At 34.0% G+C, this 20833-nt stretch overlaps 1 protein-coding gene across 2 annotated transcripts in view; it reads right to left on the minus strand.

Moving 5' to 3' along the window:
* The window catches only part of LOC137408260 (uncharacterized), a 48531-nt gene that overhangs the window by 16673 nt on the left and 11025 nt on the right, over window positions 1-20833 (minus strand). For both annotated transcript variants that reach the window (XM_068094704.1, XM_068094703.1), the window contains exons 6-13: window positions 20437-20509; window positions 16659-16842; window positions 15816-15892; window positions 13040-13211; window positions 12105-12300; window positions 6223-6349; window positions 5169-5311; window positions 2490-2562 (exon numbers count right to left, since the gene is read on the minus strand). In XM_068094704.1, the coding sequence (XP_067950805.1) occupies window positions 2490-2562; window positions 5169-5311; window positions 6223-6349; window positions 12105-12300; window positions 13040-13211; window positions 15816-15892; window positions 16659-16842; window positions 20437-20509 (1045 nt within the window). The remainder of the gene's footprint in view (window positions 1-2489; window positions 2563-5168; window positions 5312-6222; window positions 6350-12104; window positions 12301-13039; window positions 13212-15815; window positions 15893-16658; window positions 16843-20436; window positions 20510-20833) is intronic.

Consider the following 20833-nt stretch of genomic DNA (forward strand, 5'->3'; position numbering starts at 1 on the left):
GAAGCGCAAATTGCTTCTCCGTTTGCTAACGAATGTTTCCATGCTGTTTCCGGAGCTATTCCGATTCCTATGCTCATGAGCTATGGTGTGGTTGAGACCCAGATTTATGTTCGAGATCCGAGACAAACAAATCTCAAAATCTTTGGTCGAAAACCGAGTTGGTTGAGAACCGAAAAATGTGGCAAAGGAGCTGCATAGTTTAATGGTAGTGCGCCTGGCTTTACCTCTGTGCATCTGAATGTACAGGTTGAATCTCTGTGAGGTGCAATCTTTTTTCTATCAGCTTTCAGCTGGCTTCGGCGAAAGTAAGGATGAACGCAGGTCTTATTATAGTAAAGACTAGCAGAATGCTTGGTGTTGCACGGGTGTTAAAAATCCGCCTATAAACAGTGACAGGTAGTGTAGTTGCTTGCCACCTGCCATTAGCCTGGCACATTGCCAAAGGCTAACTTGAGTAAGCTAGTTATCTACATCTCTTACTAATAAGAGTTTTGTGAGCAAGCATAAATGACGGTGTGTCATAACGGAGAGCGGTAGCATATTTCTACTTACATGGCAACATATGTCGCCCAATGAATCCATCAATTTCGTGTAGCTTAATTGGTAAGATATTTGCTTGGCAAACTGGAGGTTCCGAAATCAAATCTAGCAGGATGCGAGCTTTTAATTCCAAGATTTTAGTAGCTATAGCTGGACAAACCGAAGCACACACACAGACATACACAAACTTGGAGATGTATATATATAGATTAAAATACTAGCTTAAGTCACTAGCTTAAGTTACTCAAATTTATTGGGTAAAGATACTTAGTCTATGACAACTACATTACCTGCCCCTGTTCATAAGCTGTTTTAAATCTTAAGTGAACCTGTAGCAAAGAAGTAAGAAATGTTTTTCAACAACCTGTTTTAGCTATGCCTCGAGCTTTCAAACATGTGAATTATACATTGGCCAGACACACACAGAAATAAACAAATGCCTTCATTTAAAAGTTAGAATGATAAATGGTATATGTATATGTTAAATAAAAATGAATTTTGTTTCCAAAAATTTTTTAGTACTCTTGCAATGCCAGGTATTCAGCTAGTTGCATATAAAAAACTGCATGTTGCATATATACGTCCAGTGTAAATCATTTATAAAAAATTCGCAGTTACTGTACACATGGAGTTTCAAGTTTTGAAAAATGTGCATTCGCAGTATGCATAGATCGCACGCATTCAGGTAATGCGTCATAAACATAAATGAGCAGTAGGCAAGGCAGGCAATTTGCAGCAAGAGGGCAATTGCAATAGCAGCAAATGTTTACTGCGTATTAGAAAGTCGTAATGAAGTGCACAATTACTGGGTACTTCACTGCAATGACGCAGTGCATTTCTAATGCGTCATAACTCTGTTAAAAATATTAGGAAGATATGCTAACTGATTTTTAGGTATGATGTGGTTGCATTGTAGAATAGAGCATAACCCTGAACAAAAGATTTCTCTGGGTTGCTGACCGTTTCCTTTGACAGAGCTAAAGCCAATATTTTTTTTTTTAATTTTCATAAGTTTACAATAGTTTTTTTAAAATATGCTCTAGCAAGTTTAGAAATAGTTCAAGTTTTTCATAAGAAATTTTGTCACTACCGAGTACCGGTATATAAACTCAATAAACAGAGTTTCGTACCTTTGTACCGTTTCAGATGCACACCACGAAGCCTTTTTGTTGTCATATCACTTGTTTATTAAGCTGTTTCGTTTAGAGAAATATCGAACATTAGAAGTACAATTGAGAATTACTTCAGAGTAGCAGTAAGCCAGGTTATGCCCAGGACTCTTTTCATTTACGATCAGATTTCTGTTGGTGTTTCAGAGGCTTCTACTCAGGAATCAGATGGAGGTTTGAAACCAAAGAACACGTCAAGTGACCTGACGGAAGGCACAGAGCATATTCGTGTGAAATTTGAACAAAATCAGGCAAAAAGTGTGGAAATGCAGAGCATTTATGTGCACGCAATGACAATATGGCATTTGATAATATAGATTCTTAAATTCTGCATCATAGGCTAAAAGATTTGTGTGTCGAGATGATTATAAATTAAGGATTATCTGTATTTGGTTAACAGAAAGAATACTTTATACAAATTTAGAAAAGCTATCATTCATCTTTCATATATAAATCCCAAAATTTGTTTTTTGTTTTTTGCTTGTCTGTTGTTTTCGGCCGTTGGTGTGTCCAGATAGATTGATTAAAATCTTGCAATAAAAAAACTCCACCCTACTGGAATTGAACTCACAACAAATGCTATTGCAAGTATGCAAACACTCGCACCTAACCATAGGACTAAGCAGTTCTGAACTGATGCAGTCATCTAGTTTTATTACCCATAATGCACGGTCTTTGAACACTGGATTCTAAATTTCCTTAAACTTTGTTAAGTGTCGACTTTGTTGATGAAGAGGATCCAAAGTTTTATATTATTACAAAGTAAGTGAATATACTTACTTTTCCAGTTCCACACCACAGAGCCGTTTTGTATGCAACTTGTCACATATTCTAGTGTCAGCCATCCTGCAACCTGAAAAACCAATACATCCATAGATCTACCTATAGAGTTACTCATAGATGATGTTTCATGCAACAAGAATGTAGCTTTGTGACAACAATGACATTACTGTAAACTGCAATAGAAATACCGCATTCACAAAGACAGAAATACAGCTTTCAGTTCTCTACTGGAACCCTTCAATGGTTTTAACTTTTTGGTAGTTTACAATTACATATATAATCAGAACGAGTATATATATATGTAATAATATAATATGTAATAAATAAATAAATATTGTTGATACCCAGAAGAAACGATACTTTTATACAGTTTCTTAACATGTAACTATCATGTATATTACAAATACTCGTAATAAGTAATCATGTACATATTGCTATCAAATTATGTAAAAGGTTTTCAAATAAAAGATGACTCAGTTTACTCATGGAGAGAGACTACCATGTCTGGCTTATCAACTAAGTCCATCGAGTTAGTCTTTGATGACTCCATTTCCCATCATACATACAAGATATAGCATAACGTGATTTATTGAAGGTATAAACCAATACATTCATAGATCTACCTATAGAGCTACTCTTAGAGGATGTTTCATGCCACAAGAATGCACTATTGTGACAACAGTAACGTCACCATAAACTGCCATCTGGAAATTACAACAAATCTATAGACATCCATAAATAACTTGCTGTACATATATATAATACTAGCGGAATTCCGGCATTGCACGGGTGTTAAAAACAGCTTATAAACAGTGGCAGTTAATGTAGCTGCCTGCCACTTGCCATTAGCCTGGCAAATTGCCAATGGCGAATTCCAGCAAGCTAGTAATAAAAGCCGTGGGAGCAAACATATAATCATGTTGCGCCATGTAGAGCGGTTTGCATATTTTCACCCAAAGCAACACATGGTTTAGCATATTGTCTGGGAAACGGGAGGTTCTGAGATCAAATCTTCTGCGATAAAGATGTTTTATTCTAAAATTTTAATAGCTATAGGCCTACCTGAACAGACCAAACAACAGACAGAACACAGCCATTGAAATGTTCATATATACACGTATATATTTATATGAAATATCTGTAAAGTATTACACAAAATGTGTTTTTGATGAGTTTTTAATTGTTTTCCCTTTTCGTAGTTTACGCAATAATTTACAAATTTATTCATTTACCCATCTTGTTTCTTTCTTGGTTATGGCATGTTTATACAGGTGCCTTCACAGTTCCTCTAAGTTTGTCATTTGTAAAAAGTTGTTTCCAAGCCGTTCTCTCTAGATTAAATTTTAGCAATTAATTAATACAATTATTTTATCTGGTGTGTTTAATATCATGGCCAGAGTGTACTATAGAGAGTTGTGCCAATAAATCATTGGCAATACAATTGACAAAACTTCAACGAAATAAATGATGCCAAGATTTTAATCCTTTGTTTTGAGTAAAAATTACAAAAGTTTTCTGGCAGCCAACTTTTTTTATCTTTTTACCGTATTATTTTTTTATTGCAAAATATATTAATAATAATATATAATAATATGCCCACATCTCATTTTATATTACACAAAGTCATAAAAAGTTCGACAACAGTAGAAAATATGATTTTGGTTTGTGTGAATGCTCTGTCTAGACTTGCCTCATTTTTATGCCTCCATATATTTGTTAACATCACAGTTATTAAAAACCAAATCAAACATTTTTGTTAGCTAAAGAACACAGCTCCTACCTGAAACAATCATGCACAAATAATTAAAAACTATGGCTAACTATAGTAGGCCTACACATATGACTATAATTATGTATTCTAGTCATAACATGTTAACAAGCCTACTTTATTTAAAACTTTGTCACCCATTTCAGAACAAAGCCATACCTTTTGCATTCTTATTGGCAGCCATTTTTTACTAATTAGCACTCTGGCAGCCTAACTGTACAGAGTGAGGCAAGGCAGTAATTGTTGTGTGCAGATAGTAGAGTCCTGGTCTTCGAAGCCGAAAGTCAGGAGTTTGAATTCCGTTAAAAACAATACTTTTCCCTAAGCTCCAAGCATGGCGACAAAATGGCGGACTTAATATTTTAGTAACAATTGTAGTAAAGATTTCCAAACTCTTAGAGTGGCTCTAACATTTTGTAAACATATGCAACTGTGAGAAAACGTACAATTAACTTAAGATATCTACAAAAAGCTTTTCAATAATAACTTCTGAAGTAAGACTTTTATTTCAGATTACACTACAACAACACAACTACATGAGGTATGAGTAAGTCTAAAAAATACCTATAAAGATGCATAAATACAATAGTTATATATAATAATGTATAAATGTTATAGATAATAAATCTATAATATTGATAATAGATCTAATATCTATAATATATCAAATTAGGTTTTTCATCATTATTACATTTTCAAGATGCTCAGGATCTGAATGAGAGCCTGAGATACAAAATAGGAAGTCGTTTGCTCCTGATTAATTAATTTTTTACAATTGTGCTTCCTTAGGTTTGACTGACTACAAGGTGTTCGTTTGACTGACTGACTGACTGACTGACTGACTGACTGACTGACTGACTGACTGACTGACTGACTGACTGACTGACTGACTACAAGGTGTTACATACTCTTAGTAGGTGACCATCGTGGCTCGCAGTATTTATATAGAATAGCCTCAAGATGACTGTAGCGAGGAGGGTAGCTATACTCAACCCCTGGCTCAAGATCATCCTTACAGTGCTGGAAACACTGATACGCCCATCGGAATTCTCTGAAATACAGTAAACGGTGAAAAGAAATACAGGTTAGCACCTACTGGATATATAATTAGTTGCCATCCACTGATTTTAAAAAAAACACCGATAAAAACACCTACAAACATGCTAAAAACACCGATAAGCATATCGGAATAGCTTAAAATAAAGCAACTAGTGAAGAATCGTAGGCGAAGAATATAGATTAATTGGCAAACTGGGCTTTTTTCAGTAATAATTGCAATAGAATAGTAGGTCTGGCACTAGGTACATAAGCTTCTCCTAAAATAAATGAACCCTTTAGTTTAGCAGGAGCCTTTTAAATAGAAAAGACTGACTCAGTCTATGGCTTTGTATAAAGATGCATCGAGGTGAAAGGTATGCAGTGGGCTATGTAAGATCTTATAGTTGTACTATACAAGAGGGCAAGCAAGCAACTTGGCTATCTATCCTGTCATGGCATAATAATTGGCTCAATAAATAAGGTCAAGGTTACTACGGATCTATTACCATATCAGATATGAGCTTTAACTATCTGCTGATATCGTAGCAAATATCTATCAAGCTGTCTACTCCATCAGAAGTTGTTTACTCTATAGGTCAGACTAACAGCATGAATGTCAGAATAGGGAGTTGTTTGAAGACATAATCAGTATAATAATACAGATTCTTGAGCAGTAAAAACTATAACAGAGGTTCTGGTCAGATTCAGTTGAATCTAGCAAACATTTTATCTAATGTTTGCTAAATTAAAACTGTTATCATACATATTTAGACTGTTGTGTAGAAAGGGATTTTCTCAAGAATGTAACCTTTAGCCTTTTAGTTTAGCTTACTCAATATATCAAAAGTAAGTAAAAAACTACAAATGTAAGTAAAGAGCTACAAAGGTAAGTAAAATGAAAGCAAGAAGAATAAAATAACTTACTCGCAGCTCTTTATTCCTGCCTCCATCCACGGGTTTGGTACGTTATTTCTCTCATACTCATTGAAGATCCGGTAGGTAGTAAAATCATCTATAGATCTGTCTGCTAGTTTTTCACATTCACTACAAGCTACAATTCACCAGGTTACTTTAAATGGCTTTAAGGAAAATCTATTATAAAAATGAGGAGTCATCTACCCCTTTTAGGGAAAGATGACTCGTCATTTATATGGGCGAACAAAGTCTGGTTTAATTGATCATGCACATAGTTTGGTTGGCCAGACATAGTCTATCAGACCTGGTATACTTGAGCAAGAGACAAATGCTTTTGAATATAACTGACATAATGGTGATTTATTTCTAAGTAGCTTTGCTGCTAACTAACCAGCTGCTAGGGTTGTTTATGCGATTAACACTTTGGCTCTGATAGCCTTTGTTCTTTGCAACCAAAACTCACAAGTGTCTGAGAAATAAAGTTAAAGCAGACAAAGGGAGGATTATGTTTGTCATCAAAGTTTTGAATTTAAGATTCTAAAAGGAACAGGAGCTGAACCAAGGCTTTTAAACTGTGTATATTTTAACTGCATAAAACATATAAAGTGTGCTAAAAAGGAATCGAATGTAGGGCATTAACATCTCTTCAGTTACAAATTTCCTGCCATGTTGCGCACGATGGCATTTGTTCTGTTTAATATTTTATAACCAAAAGGAACTATTACATTCAGCAATGGTAAGTTGTTGAATCAAACCTGCACTTCAGTTACAATTGCGTGTATGAAACTGAATAAAATAAAAACCAGTTGGTTACATGTTTTTACGCTTCAGTTACTTTGGCTGCTTCTGTCAACCTAAACTTTTGATGTCAAAAGTTTTAACTCGGATGCTTTTTATTCTTTGCCACTCCATGATAATACAACATAGTACTATATATTATAATGAAATATAGTACTAGTATTATATTAATATACTAAAACATACAGTAATACAATACAATATTGCTACAAGCCAGTGTTGTAACAATCTTGAGTTCCTCTACTTATATATTTCTGTGCAGATGCTATTTTCATTGGCTTGTGCATGAGAAAACTTTTTTAACAAGATCACAATAAGCTATCCAATGCGTGGACATTCTTACATGGAATGTGATTGAGACATGAATGCGGTGAATTGCAAGTCAGATGTAGATCTACCGTCTGATTGGGTAAAGTTGTTTTAAAATGCTCGCAAACATCCTAAACCCTTTAATGTAATTCATCTTAACAGCTCAAAATTCTTCAATAACTCAGAATATCTTAAAAAGATGTACCAGACAACTTGCCCAATGTAAACTAGGCCTATACATCAAGTGAAAGTTGCGAATACGGAAAGCAAGCTCATGGCGTTTTATAGAAAATCATGGAATGGCAGTTACATCGAGAGTGCTATTGAAAAACCATCTAAGCTTCCTCGTTGAACTCAATTAACTTGCACTATGACCAGTCCATTGCCAATTTTTATTTAGCAAAACCCTTTTAGTGCATTCATATGGAAAAATAGGTGATGTCCGTTGCCAACATGCGTGTTCATTTTGGACAACTGAATTACAAAAAAACCAATATCCAGAGTTAAAAATGTTATTTTATAAGCAAAAAACTATGTATTTGTCAATAAAATTACTTGTCTTTGTCATAAACTCTATTTTCATTGCATGAGCCAGTCTCAAAACTTAAAAATTGATTTTCTCAAAACTGCCAAAGTGTGACATCACTGGTTTTTCCATTGTGGTCTTCATCATTGACCTTACCATATATATATATATGGTAAGGTCAATGAAAGTGATCGCGCTAAGATCCTCTGGGACTTCTACATCCGGACTGACAAGCATGTCCTAGCAAACCAACCAGATATAGTGGTGGTGGACAAGGAGAACAAGAGAGCTACTGTAATAGATATCGCAGTACCCAACGACTACAATATAGACAGCAAAGAAAAAGAAAAGGTAGAGAAATATCTCCCTCTTGGAGAGGAGATTGAAAAATGCTGGGATGTAGGAACAACTGTAATCCCAGTAGTCATTGGGGCAGTGGGCGCAATAACACCGGCGCATAAAATGTGGCTTGCCCAAATACCAACAGCAATCAACTCAGGTGAGTTGCAGAAAAGTGCGCTACTGGGAACAGCTAAGATCTTGAGGCGAGTGCTCAAACTTCCAGGTCTTTGGTAGGAGACCCGAGTTAGAGCAGAAATTATCACCCATACGGGCTAACCGGGGTGAGGAAACAAATTTATATATATATACATACATATATATATATATACATACATATATATATATATATATATATATATATATATATATATATATATATATATATATATATACAGTGAAACATGGATAACTCGCCCTCGGATATAGCGAACACATGGTTAACTCGACTGGATTTGCTTGGTCCGTTCCCACGCAATGATAAATGGCTCTATATAACTCGAATTCAACACTGTTATAACGAACTGTTTTTTGCCCAACGGCTACCGAAACGGTTGCTATCGCTTTAGAAAATCACTTTATTCAAAGCCATAGAGGTAAACCTCAACTTTTCGTAATTCATAAGCGTCGTTATTACCTCCATCGGCAAAATATTTTTGTCAACGACTGTTCTAAAGGTTTGGTGAAATTTGATTTATACTGCTATACAATGAATAGAACGGGCTAGCCGGGTCACGGGCGCAAGGATTTTCGCCACGCACATACAAAACAAAAACAGCATGTTGTTTTTGTTTTGTATTTGCGTGGCAAAAATCCTTGAGTGCGTGACCCGGCTAACCGGTGATGAATAGTTTTCCGACGTTGATTCCGTGTTGAATTAACGTCGGAATGTTGAATGTTTAAAACGTCATAAGAATTGTTGTAGTCAAACGTATACGTTGTCTTAGCTAAAAAAACTATTCATCGTTTGACCTAAACACAAAATACGTGTGTACATTCAATAAATATCCATTCAAAAAGCGTGAGTGATATGCGATGTACCGTAAAACCTCGTAAAACTTTTAATTGAACTGCCTCGGAGTGTTGCTCTTAACGAATCCCAGGTAAAGTAAGGTAATCTTTCCATAAACTTCAAGAAAGATCGGCAAAATTGATCGTGGGTAAAACGCTCAAAAGAAAAAGATGTCTTTTCTTTGAGCATTTCAGCAACGATCAAGTTTTGCCAATGTCAATCTAAAAAACGTCCTGGCAATAACATCACCTCAAACAACAAACCAATCTCAAGTGATAGAAAAATCTCTATACTTTTTGATAAAAGCGTTTTAAACTTTACATTAGAAGCATTTAATTTGAAACAAGCCATTTGTGCTTTTGATTTATATTATAGTTTGTATATGTTCATGTATCTACTAATAAATGAGTAAATACATGGACTTGTGACAGTGCTCTGATAACTTGAACACTCTGATAATTCGAACACTTTTGCTCGGTCCCTTGAAGTTTGAGTTATCCGAGTTTCACTGTATATATATATATATATATATATATATATATATATATATATATATATATATATATATATATATATATATATATATATATATATATACAGTCAAACATGGATAACTCGTTCACGGATAGCTCGAACACATGGTTAATTCGAACATTTCCTTTGGTCCGTTCCCACGTAATGATAAATTGCTATAGATAACTCGAACTCAACACTGTTAATTCGAACTGTTTTTTTGCCCAACAGCTACCGAAACGGTTGTTTTCGCTTTAGAAAATCACTTTATTCAAAGCCATAGAGGTAAACTTCATCTTTTCGTAATTCATAAGCGTCGTTATTACCTCCATCGGCAAAATATTTTTGTCAACGACTGTTCTAAAGGTTTGGTGAAATTTGATTTATACTGCTATACGATGAATAGAACGGGCTAGCCGGGTCACGGGCGCAAGGATTTTCGCCACGCACATACAAAACAAAAATCGCATGTTGTTTTGTATGTGCGTGGCGAAAATCCTTGAGTGCGTGACTCGGCTAGCCCGTGATGAATAGTTTTCCGACGTTGATTCCGTGTTGAATCAACGTCGGAATGTTGAATGTTTAAAACGTCTTAAAAAATGTTGTAATTAAACGTATACGTTGTCTGAGCTACAAAAAACTATTCATCGTTTGACCTAAACACAGAATACATGTGTACATTCAATAAGTATCTATTAAAAAAGCGTGAGTGATATAGAATGTACCGTAAAACCTCGTAAAACTTCTAATTGAACTGCCTCGGAGTGTTGCTCTTAACGAATCCCAGGTAAAGTAAGGTAATCTGCATAAACTTCAAGAAAAAACGGCAAAATTGATCGTGGGTAAAACCCCAAAAGAAAAAAAAGTCTTTTCTTTTGAGCATTTCAACAACGATCAAGTTTTGCCAATGTCAATCTGAAAAACGTCCTGGCAATAACATCACCTCAAACAACAAACCAATCTCAAGTGGTAGAAAAATCTCTATACTTTTTCATGAAAACGTTTTAAACTTTACATTAGAAGCATTTAATTTGAAACAAGCCATTTGTGCTTTTGATTTATATTATAGTTTGTATATGTACATGTATCTACTAATAAATAAGTAAATATATGGACTTGTGACAGTGCTCTGATAACTTGAATGCTCTGATAATTCGAACACTTTTGCTCGGTCCCTTGAAGTTCGAGTTATCCATGTTTGACTGTATATATATATATTTATATATATATACTATATACATTCACCTAGTGTATATAGATATATATATATACTATATACATTCATCTAGTATATATAGATATATATATACTAGGTGAATGTATATAGTATATATATACCATATACATTCACCTAGTATATATATATATGTATGTATATATATACTAAGTGATTGCCCGGCATTGCCCGAGTCATGAAAAAGTCTTTGGACAGAAGATTATTTTTATTTAACATATACATTTTAATTTGTAAACTTCATAGAATGAGAAAATTATATTAAAATTTTATTATAAAGTAAATTGAGAGGAAAAATAAAAATATAAAGGTGTTTAAATGTAAATGTGTTATCATTAGCAAGTAATGGCTAAATATAGTCTGCTTTGATACGATTTCGATAAAAAATTATTTGGTATACAATTATATGATTTGAGTTCATTTCAGTGTTGGCATGTGAAAATTGGCATGCCCATTTTCGCATTTCGCAGTGTTGGCATAGAGACCCGTAGTAATTATATAATGCAGTCACCTTCTGATAAAAATAATCAAAATCATCATCTTAAAAAGATAGTAACAAAACAATTTGTTAACCTTAGTAACCATAGTAACCATAGGTACCTACAATAACTTCAGTGCATTTTGTGGTTATAGTCTGCAAGATAATATGACATTAAAATGTACTACGTGAAGAGTTCTTACCTTCGAGACAGACGTGTAACATAAACGATGAATCTAATTTAAAAGAATTTAGCTTACTAAACAGATACTTAAAAGAAGTTTTATTATATATTTTAGTAAACTTTTAACTAAAACTTCATCATTTATCCGTTTACGAATCCGTTTTTACCATAACAGATAACACTGAACTCGCCATGGAGAGCAATGTATATCTCTTAATAGCGTATATGATCAGTATACAAATCGCCAAATTTTAATTTCGGGAGAAGTGATTGTTGATATCGTGTGGCAGAAAAAATCCGCTCTAACGAAAAAATAATGAAAAAGCATCGTGTTTCTAAATTAGAGTTAGACATGGGTAGCAAGACTATTGCGATCAGTATAGAGCGGTACAGCAGGAACTACACAGAAATAAACACAGCATTGAAACACCTATATATAAATAATATATGTATATAGATATTTATATGCAAAATACTTGCAATGGTTTGTAAACATACAATTGCCGTTTGACATGTATCCAGTTGTAGTTTCTGTGTTTGAAGAAATATTTGTGGTGACATTGCTAGTGTTAGTCATATTAACATGAATACTGGTAGTAGGCGTGGTAGTGGATGTGGTAGTAGGCGTGGTAGTGGATGGTATTCTTTCTGTCATTGGCATCTCACCACACAGGTCATTCACATTGACATAGTCCTACAAATAAATTGAACCACTTTTGGTCAAATATTTTGTGTCTTTCGAGCCGCCAATCAGAATCTGAAATATTGGAAACTTACTGTCTTCTACTTACTGAAAACTTATTGAAAACTTACTGTTTTCTATATTTATCAATAATCTATAAGTATCATTGCTCTCTGCATAAAATTACTCTATGACAAATGTTGTCGCTCTTAAATATTTAGCTCTGCTCAGTATAGCAGATCTTCCAGTAGTTATCTTCAACATGGACCCCTTATTGTAAGAGAATTAGCTAATTTTTTCAATGCTTTAGGTACATGAGCAGGGAATTACAGAAATACTGCTGACAGCGAATACATTCATGCCTCGACAATATTTCAATGAAAATTGTTGCCGAAACGTTTAGTAGGCTACATTGACTGACTGCATGCTGTTCACAAAACATGTTTAAAAGATACAAAAATGTCATAATTGGATTTACTTGTAAATCGTAAATCTTTCTCTCTTCCATAATATAATAACTTTCTTCACTCGTCTTTGAAAATCTTATGTAAACAATAACTCCACGTTTATAGGTACACATAAGCCCTGGCAAATTATCTTTTAACTATCAACAGACTTTCTTTACGTAGTTGAATGGAATTAACAGAAGGAATCTGAAAACACGCCAGCTGTTATTACAAGTATAAGTACAGCTGAAAGAGTCAAAGAAATGATATACAAATGAGAAGGGATCAGAGAGAAGACAACATACAGCTTCTTGTGACCTTCCTTGACAGAGTGGATAAATGATGTCCCTCCATTGTTGTTGGATTTCTCCAATTTCTTGTTCAACGCTCATGCAGGGCTTTGTCAAGTTGAACCCAAAATACATTAGCGAAGAATCAACAGTGTCTTGTAAGCACTCTATTGGCTCCTCCAAAGTCCTGTCAATATTTTCACAGGATCATTTTACAACAGATATGATGATGAATATATTAAACTCTAAAAACTTTGAAGTTGTCTGCTATTGAAAGCATCTCTACCCTAAGTATTGGTATACCTTTAAGTCTAATTTTATAATGAAAAATCTCTACTACTTTTTTTTCTGATCATAAATAAACAGAGAAACAACAAATTTTTACTAATAGAGATATAGATGAAAAGTTGTTATAAAACCTTAAAATTATATAGAAATTTAATTATGTAAACCAACAGCAGTGCTTCATTTCCAGACAATTATCTTCTGAATTGTTGATTGGTAGTTTATAAAAATAAAATAGCAGTTACCATTTAAAACACCCTTAATAGATTGGTACATGTATTTAAACAACATAGTCTATACATGAACTTTAAAGATGGGTCTACGATAATGTACTTTGTATTGATGTATAAGCATGACATTAGACCTTTAGGTTAATGGTTAGCATCTCAAATATACTACAAGGGTCTGGCAATAAGTAGCAGAAATTTTATCGTAACATTTTATTACAACAAGATAGAGCTTTACGTTTTTCTCACTTTTCAACGTAATCTCCTTTTTTATAGACCCCTTTTGTTGTTCCACCTACCTATTAAATTGCTAGTTCGAATGAAAAAAAAAGGTTTTTGACAAAATTCCCACAACTTATTGACTGATCATTGTATAACACATTTTTATATATATAGTACTTTATTGGCAATAATTTCATTTCACAAATAGAAATGTTTTTCAAATTAGGCCTTACAACAATAGTAAAACAAAAACAAAAAAGGAAAGTAACAGTTAGCCATTTAAATTGAATAAATAGTTTGACAAATAGTTTGACTGCATCTCCTGATAAAGGTCAAGGTCAAGCAAGCCAGTAACTGTTTGTCTTGTCTTTTTAATTGTTGATTGTTTGGGTGATCATTCAACATGAAACAGAATGAAACAGATATATATATATCTATTTATTTCATTAGATAGATATATATATATCTATTTCATTCTGTTTCATGTTGACTGTTTCATGTTGTGTATATATATATATATATATATATATATATATATATATATATATATATATATATATATATATATATATATATATACAACATGTATATAGTGACCCCAAAGTAAAACATCAATCTGGAAGAAAGATAAGTAACATTAACCTATTCCAACACTTTAGTTAGTTATAACACTCCACACTTTTTAGAGCGTAGAGTGCTGTTAGCAGTAGGCCTGACCACTGCTATATTTTATCTATTATATATACATATATAAAATAAAAATGTTTCCTCACCCCGGTTAATCCATTTGGGTGGTAAGTTCTGCTCTAACTCGGGTCTCCTACCAGAGGCCTGGGAGTTTGAGCACTCAACCGTTTTTGAACCAGTAGCCCATTTTTACACTGCCTTGTCCTGCTACAGGCAGCACGGTCTTTGATTGATTGATATTTGAGCCAGCATGGCTTTGGTTATTGCACTCATCATAGAGGTTATAAACAATATACAAGCAAAGATCATATCTAAGGACCTACCAGAAAGGTGTAGTTGTTGGGGTTTGAACCTAGGACCCATTGATCACTGTCCCAATACCTTACCAACTGCACCATCTGTCTATATATATATATATATATATATATATATATATATATATATATATATATATATATATATATATATATATATATATATATATATATATATATATACTAGCCAAATGCCTGGACAGCCTGGTGATGCGCGGGCATTTGCATTTGTTCTGCATAATACATTGGGTTCTATTACTGGATGATGATAATTTTATATAGGAAACAATTTTTATGAAATATGAGACCAAATTATTTTTTGTCAAATGTATAAAATTAAATAAGAGTGATATCTAGGACGAGGCAGTGACATGTGGGAGAACCCTTAATGCAATACATTTCCTTTGTCAGGTGCTTGTGAATGAATGTGCAATGAATAACGTAATGAAGGCAAAGATTTATACAGGAATTACACCCAAAGATTTCGGTATGTAAATAGTCTTTCTTCTAACTTATAAGCTGTCTCATGTTTCTATCATAAAATTCTTGGCAATTGGTGCAGATTGCATAATTTAGTCATCTTTTCAATTACTACTAATTGCTGTAAGTTGGTTTTTACGCACTCCTGCGCATATAGTAATTTGACCACCTGTCACGCTATGTCAAGAATTGATCAAACCCCAGTAGTTAACCATATCATAAACTAGACTATCACTAAAGCTATGTAAATTAAGCTATCAATATTTTCTCTTCAAGGTCTAATTGTCACAATGCTATGCTAGCTTAGAATAGTATCTGACTATTAAAGAGATTATTGGAAGTTGTTATCCCATGAAATGGAAACAGTAACTTTTACAGCTTCAAAACTTTGGAAGTATAGTTTAATTGCTGTTAAAAATAAACAATATTTTTATAATAAAGAGAGCATAAGCTTGCAAAAAATAATATAACAACATATGAATACAGAAAAGGTAAATGGCATTAATATATCCTGTTCAAACTGATTGTGGAAAGTGCGCAGAGGCTAAGAGATGCGGGGGAGAGGAGACAACTTACGGACAGAATTCTTCTAAATTTTGCAACACAGGATCCTCATTCAGTCTATCAAATATCCCCCAGCTCAAGTCTGTATCCTGCAATAATGATGATCTCATTTCATCAATCTACTCTAGTTCAAGCTGAGATAAATAGGAGTTGTCTGCTTTATTAACAGCTCATAAAGTTCACCTTTGTCTCTAATAAAGCGGATGATCAGCTGCCATACTTTCTTTAAGTTGGTACTGTGGAATTTGTAAGCAAACAAATGCTACACATCCCTGAAAGGCAGCATCCTTGTGAAGAGAAGTAACTTTAGGAGCGAACAACTACCAGAAACCGTAGCTTCGTAGAAAAAGCATACATTGAAATGCCAAACCTTTTCACTGCCGATTATTTTGTTTGTATCTTGGCTGCCACTCTATGGGTTGTTTTATCTGATGCACAGCCCATTTTACACCATCGTATGTATGGCTTTTATGGGCAGTGGTAATCATCAACAAAATAATGTTTTTGTGCATACTAAAAGAAAGAAAATAAAATAAAAAACAGAAACCAGGAATTATTGAGTAAGTTTAACAGGCGTGTTTTAAAAATTGGTGATCAAATAGCATTGTGGAGGAGTCAGGATATAAAACTGAAGGTTATAGTAACAGAAAGTTTATAAACTGAAACATACGGTGGTGGATATACGATATATGTCGGTACGACGTTTAATGATATATGACAACGCAATATACGATTATGGTTGTAGCATGTAGCTTACCCTGAGCTCAATATGCTACAATTTGCAATGATGGATTTTTACAAAGGCGTCACCTCACCTGTTACAGTCACATCTATCATTACATATCATCAACTAACCTTCAAATCTCCGAAACAGAAAAGGTTGATGTAGTCTAGACATCTACCATCAATGGCTGCCCTAAGTTTGCAGTCCATGTCCCACTGGAAGAGAAGTGTTGAATAGAATCGGCTTGCAGTAGTACACACACCACTACAGTCTTGCCCAGACTCCCTCAGTACATCCTCTGTGCATCTCTTGTAGCTGTAACAATGTATTAACAGCTTTACAGAGACAACATAAAAGTGAATGGGTGTTTTGGATAAAAAATGAGCTTACAACTAACATGTAGTATATAAGTATAACATATATGTATAACATATAGTTATAGTGTATAACATATAGGGTATAACATATAGTGTATAACATATAGTTGTATAACATATAGTGTACAACATATAGTGTATAGCATGTAGTGTGTAACATACAGTGTATAACATGTAGTGTATAACAAATAGTGTATAACATATAGTGTATAACATATAGTGTATAACATATAGTTGTATAACATATAGTGTACAACATATAGTGTATAGCATGTAGTGTGTAACATACAGTGTATAACATATAGGGTACATAGTATTCATCTGTTTATACAAATTAAGTGTCTGTTTTTTGTCTGTGTGTGTGTGTCCATTGAATAGCGATTGTTTAAAATACGTTAACTGCAAAAATACTATTGGTTACTAGCAAGCTTGCAGTTCCATGCGATGTGAGAGATTATGATGTGTAATAACTATACAGTGGAACCTCGGTTCTCAAACATAATCTGTTCCAGAAGGTTGTTTGAAAATCGAGTTGTTCGAGATCCGAAACAATTTTTCTTATTAGAGTAAATTTATGTAAGTTTTCATCCGTTCCAAGGTGAGAAAAATAATTCGGTAATGCGTTTTTTCAACATTTTACACCATAAGCTGTACTGTATACTGCATACTATAAATAAAAACAGGTAGATATAGATGTTTAATTTTAATAAAAGGTTTTCTATTTATGATGATGGAAAAAGAAAACGAGAGTAAACATTTTGTATGTTTTGCTTTTATAACATCAAAAACATTAAAGGTTAACGTACAATATCAAAAATTGCAGAAATTGATAATGAAACAGCAAAAAAATGCAACAGATCAGTTACATAAAAAATCGCAGAAAAAAGAAAATATAAACAGCAATGGCACGTTTAGTTCACATATTTGAAAGAGAATCCTCCTCCAAAATAATTTAGGGTAAATAGGCTGGAGGGGTTATCTCCCTAGGAAGTCTCTTCGGTAAAGGAGATGTCATCAAAGATGGTTCTTCCCTTTTTGTAAAAGATTTATGAAGCGCAAATTGCTTCTCCGTTTGTTAACGAATGTTTCCATGCTGTTTCCGGAGCTATTCCGATTCCTATGCTCATGAGCTATGGTGTGGTTGAGACCCAGATTTATGTTCGAGATCCGAGACGAACAAATCTCAAAATCTTTGGTCGAAAACCGAGTTGGTCAAGAACCGAAAAATGTGACAAGGGGCTGCATAGTTAAATGGTAGTGCGCCTGGCTTTACCTCTGTGCATCTGAATGTACAGGTTGAATCTCTGTGAGGTGCAATCTTTTTTCTATCAGCTTTCAGCTGGCTTCGGCGAAAGTAAGGATGAACGCAGGTCTTATTATAGTAAAGACTAGCGGAATGCTTGGCGTTGCACGGGTGTTAAAAATCCGCCTATAAACAGTGACAGGTAGTGTAGTTGCTTGCCACCTGCCATTAGCCTGGCACATTGCCAAAGGCTAACTTGAGTAAGCTAGTTATCTACATCTCTTACTAATAAGAGTTTTGCGAGCAAGCATAAATGACGGTGTGTCATAACGGAGAGCGGTAGCATATTTCTACTTACATGGCAACATATGTCGCCCAATGAATCCATCAATTTTGTGTAGCTTAATTGGTAAGATATTTGCTTGGCAAACCGGAGGTTCCGAAATCAAATCTAGCAGTATGCAAGCTTTTAATTCCAAGATTTTAGTAGCTATAGCTGGACAAACCGAAACACACACACAGACATACACAAACTTGGAGATGTATATATATAGATTAAAATATTAGCTTAAGTCACTAGCTTAAGTTACTCAAATTTATTGGGTAAAGATACTTAGTCTATGACAACTACATTACCTGCCCCTGTTCATAAGCTGTTTTAAATCTTAAGTGAACTTGTACCAATGAAGTAAGAAATGTTTTTCAACAACCTGTTTTAGCTATGCCTCGAGCTTTCAAACATATGAATTATACATTGGCCAGACACACACAGAAATAAACAAATGCCTTCATTTAAAAGTTAGAATGATAAATGGTATATGTATATGTTAAATAAAAATGAATTTTGTTTCCAAAAATTTTTTAGTACTCATGCAATGCCAGGTATTCAGCTAGTTGCATATAAAAAACTGCATGTTGCATATATACGTCCAGTGTAAATCATTTATAAAAAATTCGCAGTTACTGTACACATGGAGTTTCAAGTTTTGAAAAATGTGCATTCGCAGTATGCATAGATCGCACGCATTCAGGTAATGCGTCATAAACATAAATGAGCAGTAGGCAAGGCAGGCAATTTGCAGCAAGAGGGCAATTGCAATAGCAGCAAATGTTTACTGCGTATTAGAAAGTCGTAATGAAGTGCACAATTACTGGGTACTTCACTGCAATGACGCAGTGCATTTCTAATGCGTCATAACTCTGTTAAAAATATTAGGAAGATATGCTAACTGATTTTTAGGTATGATGTGGTTGCATTGTAGAATAGAGCATAACCCTGAACAAAAGATTTCTCTGGGTTGCTGACCGTTTCCTTTGACAGAGCTAAAGCCAATATTATTTTTTTAAAATTTTCATAAGTTTACAATAGTTTTTTTAAAATATGCTCTAGCAAGTTTAGAAATAGTTCAAGTTTTTCATAAGAAATTTTGTCACTACCGAGTATATAAACTCCATAAACAGAGTTTTGTACCTTTGTACCGTTTCAGATGCACACCACGAAGCCTTTTTGTTGTCATATCACTTTTTTATTAAGCTGTTTCGTTTAGAGAAATATCGAACATTAGAAGTACAATTGAGAATTACTTCAGAGTAGCAGTAAGCCAGGTTATGCCCAGGACTCTTTTCATTTACGATCAGATTTCTGTTGGTGTTTCAGAGGCTTCTACTCAGGAATCAGATGGAGGTTTGAAACCAAAGAACACGTCAAGTGACCTGACGGAAGGCACAGAGCATATTCGTGTGAAATTTGAACAAAATCAGGCAAAAAGTGTAGAAATGCAGAGCATTTATGTGCACGCAATGACAATATGGCATTTGATAATATAGATTCTTAAATTCTGCATCATAGGCTAGAAGATTTGTGTGTCGAGGTGATTATAAATTAAGGATTATCTGTATTTGGTTAACAGAAAGAATACTTTATACAAATTTAGAAAAGCTGTCATTCATCTTTCATATATAAATCCCAAAATTTGTTTTTTGTTTTTTGCTTGTCTGTTGTTTTCGGCCGTTGGTGTGTCCAGATAGATTGATTAAAATCTTGCAATAAAAAACTCCACCCTACTGGAATTGAACTCACAACAAATGCTATTGCAAGTATGCAAACACGCGCACCTAACTATAGGACTAAGCAGTTCTGATCTGATGCAATCATCTAGTTTTATTACCCATAATGCACGGTCTTTGAACACTGGATTCTAAATTTCCTTAAACTTTGTTAAGTGTCGACTTTGTTGATGAAGAGGATCCAAAGTTTTATATTATTACAAAGTAAGTGAATATACTTACTTTTCCAGTTCCACACCACAGAGCCGTTTTGTATGCAACTTGTCACATATTCTAGTGTCAGCCATCCTGCAACCTGAAAAACCAATACACCCATAGATCTACCTATAGAGTTACTCATAGATGATGTTTCATGCAACAAGAATGTAGCTTTGTGACAACAGTGACATTACTGTAAACTGCAATAGAAATACCGCATTCACAAAGACAGAAATACAGCTTTCAGTTCTCTACTGGAACCCTTCAATGGTTTTAACTTTTTGGTAGTTTACAATTACATATATAATCAGAACGAGTATATATATATGTAATAATATAATATGTAATAAATAAATAAATATTGTTGATACCCAGAAGAAACGATACTTTTATACAGTTTCTTAACATGTAACTATCATGT

This window comes from Watersipora subatra, chromosome 11 (genome assembly GCF_963576615.1).
Source record: "Watersipora subatra chromosome 11, tzWatSuba1.1, whole genome shotgun sequence".
Taxonomy (NCBI): Eukaryota; Metazoa; Bryozoa; class Gymnolaemata; order Cheilostomatida; family Watersiporidae; genus Watersipora; species Watersipora subatra.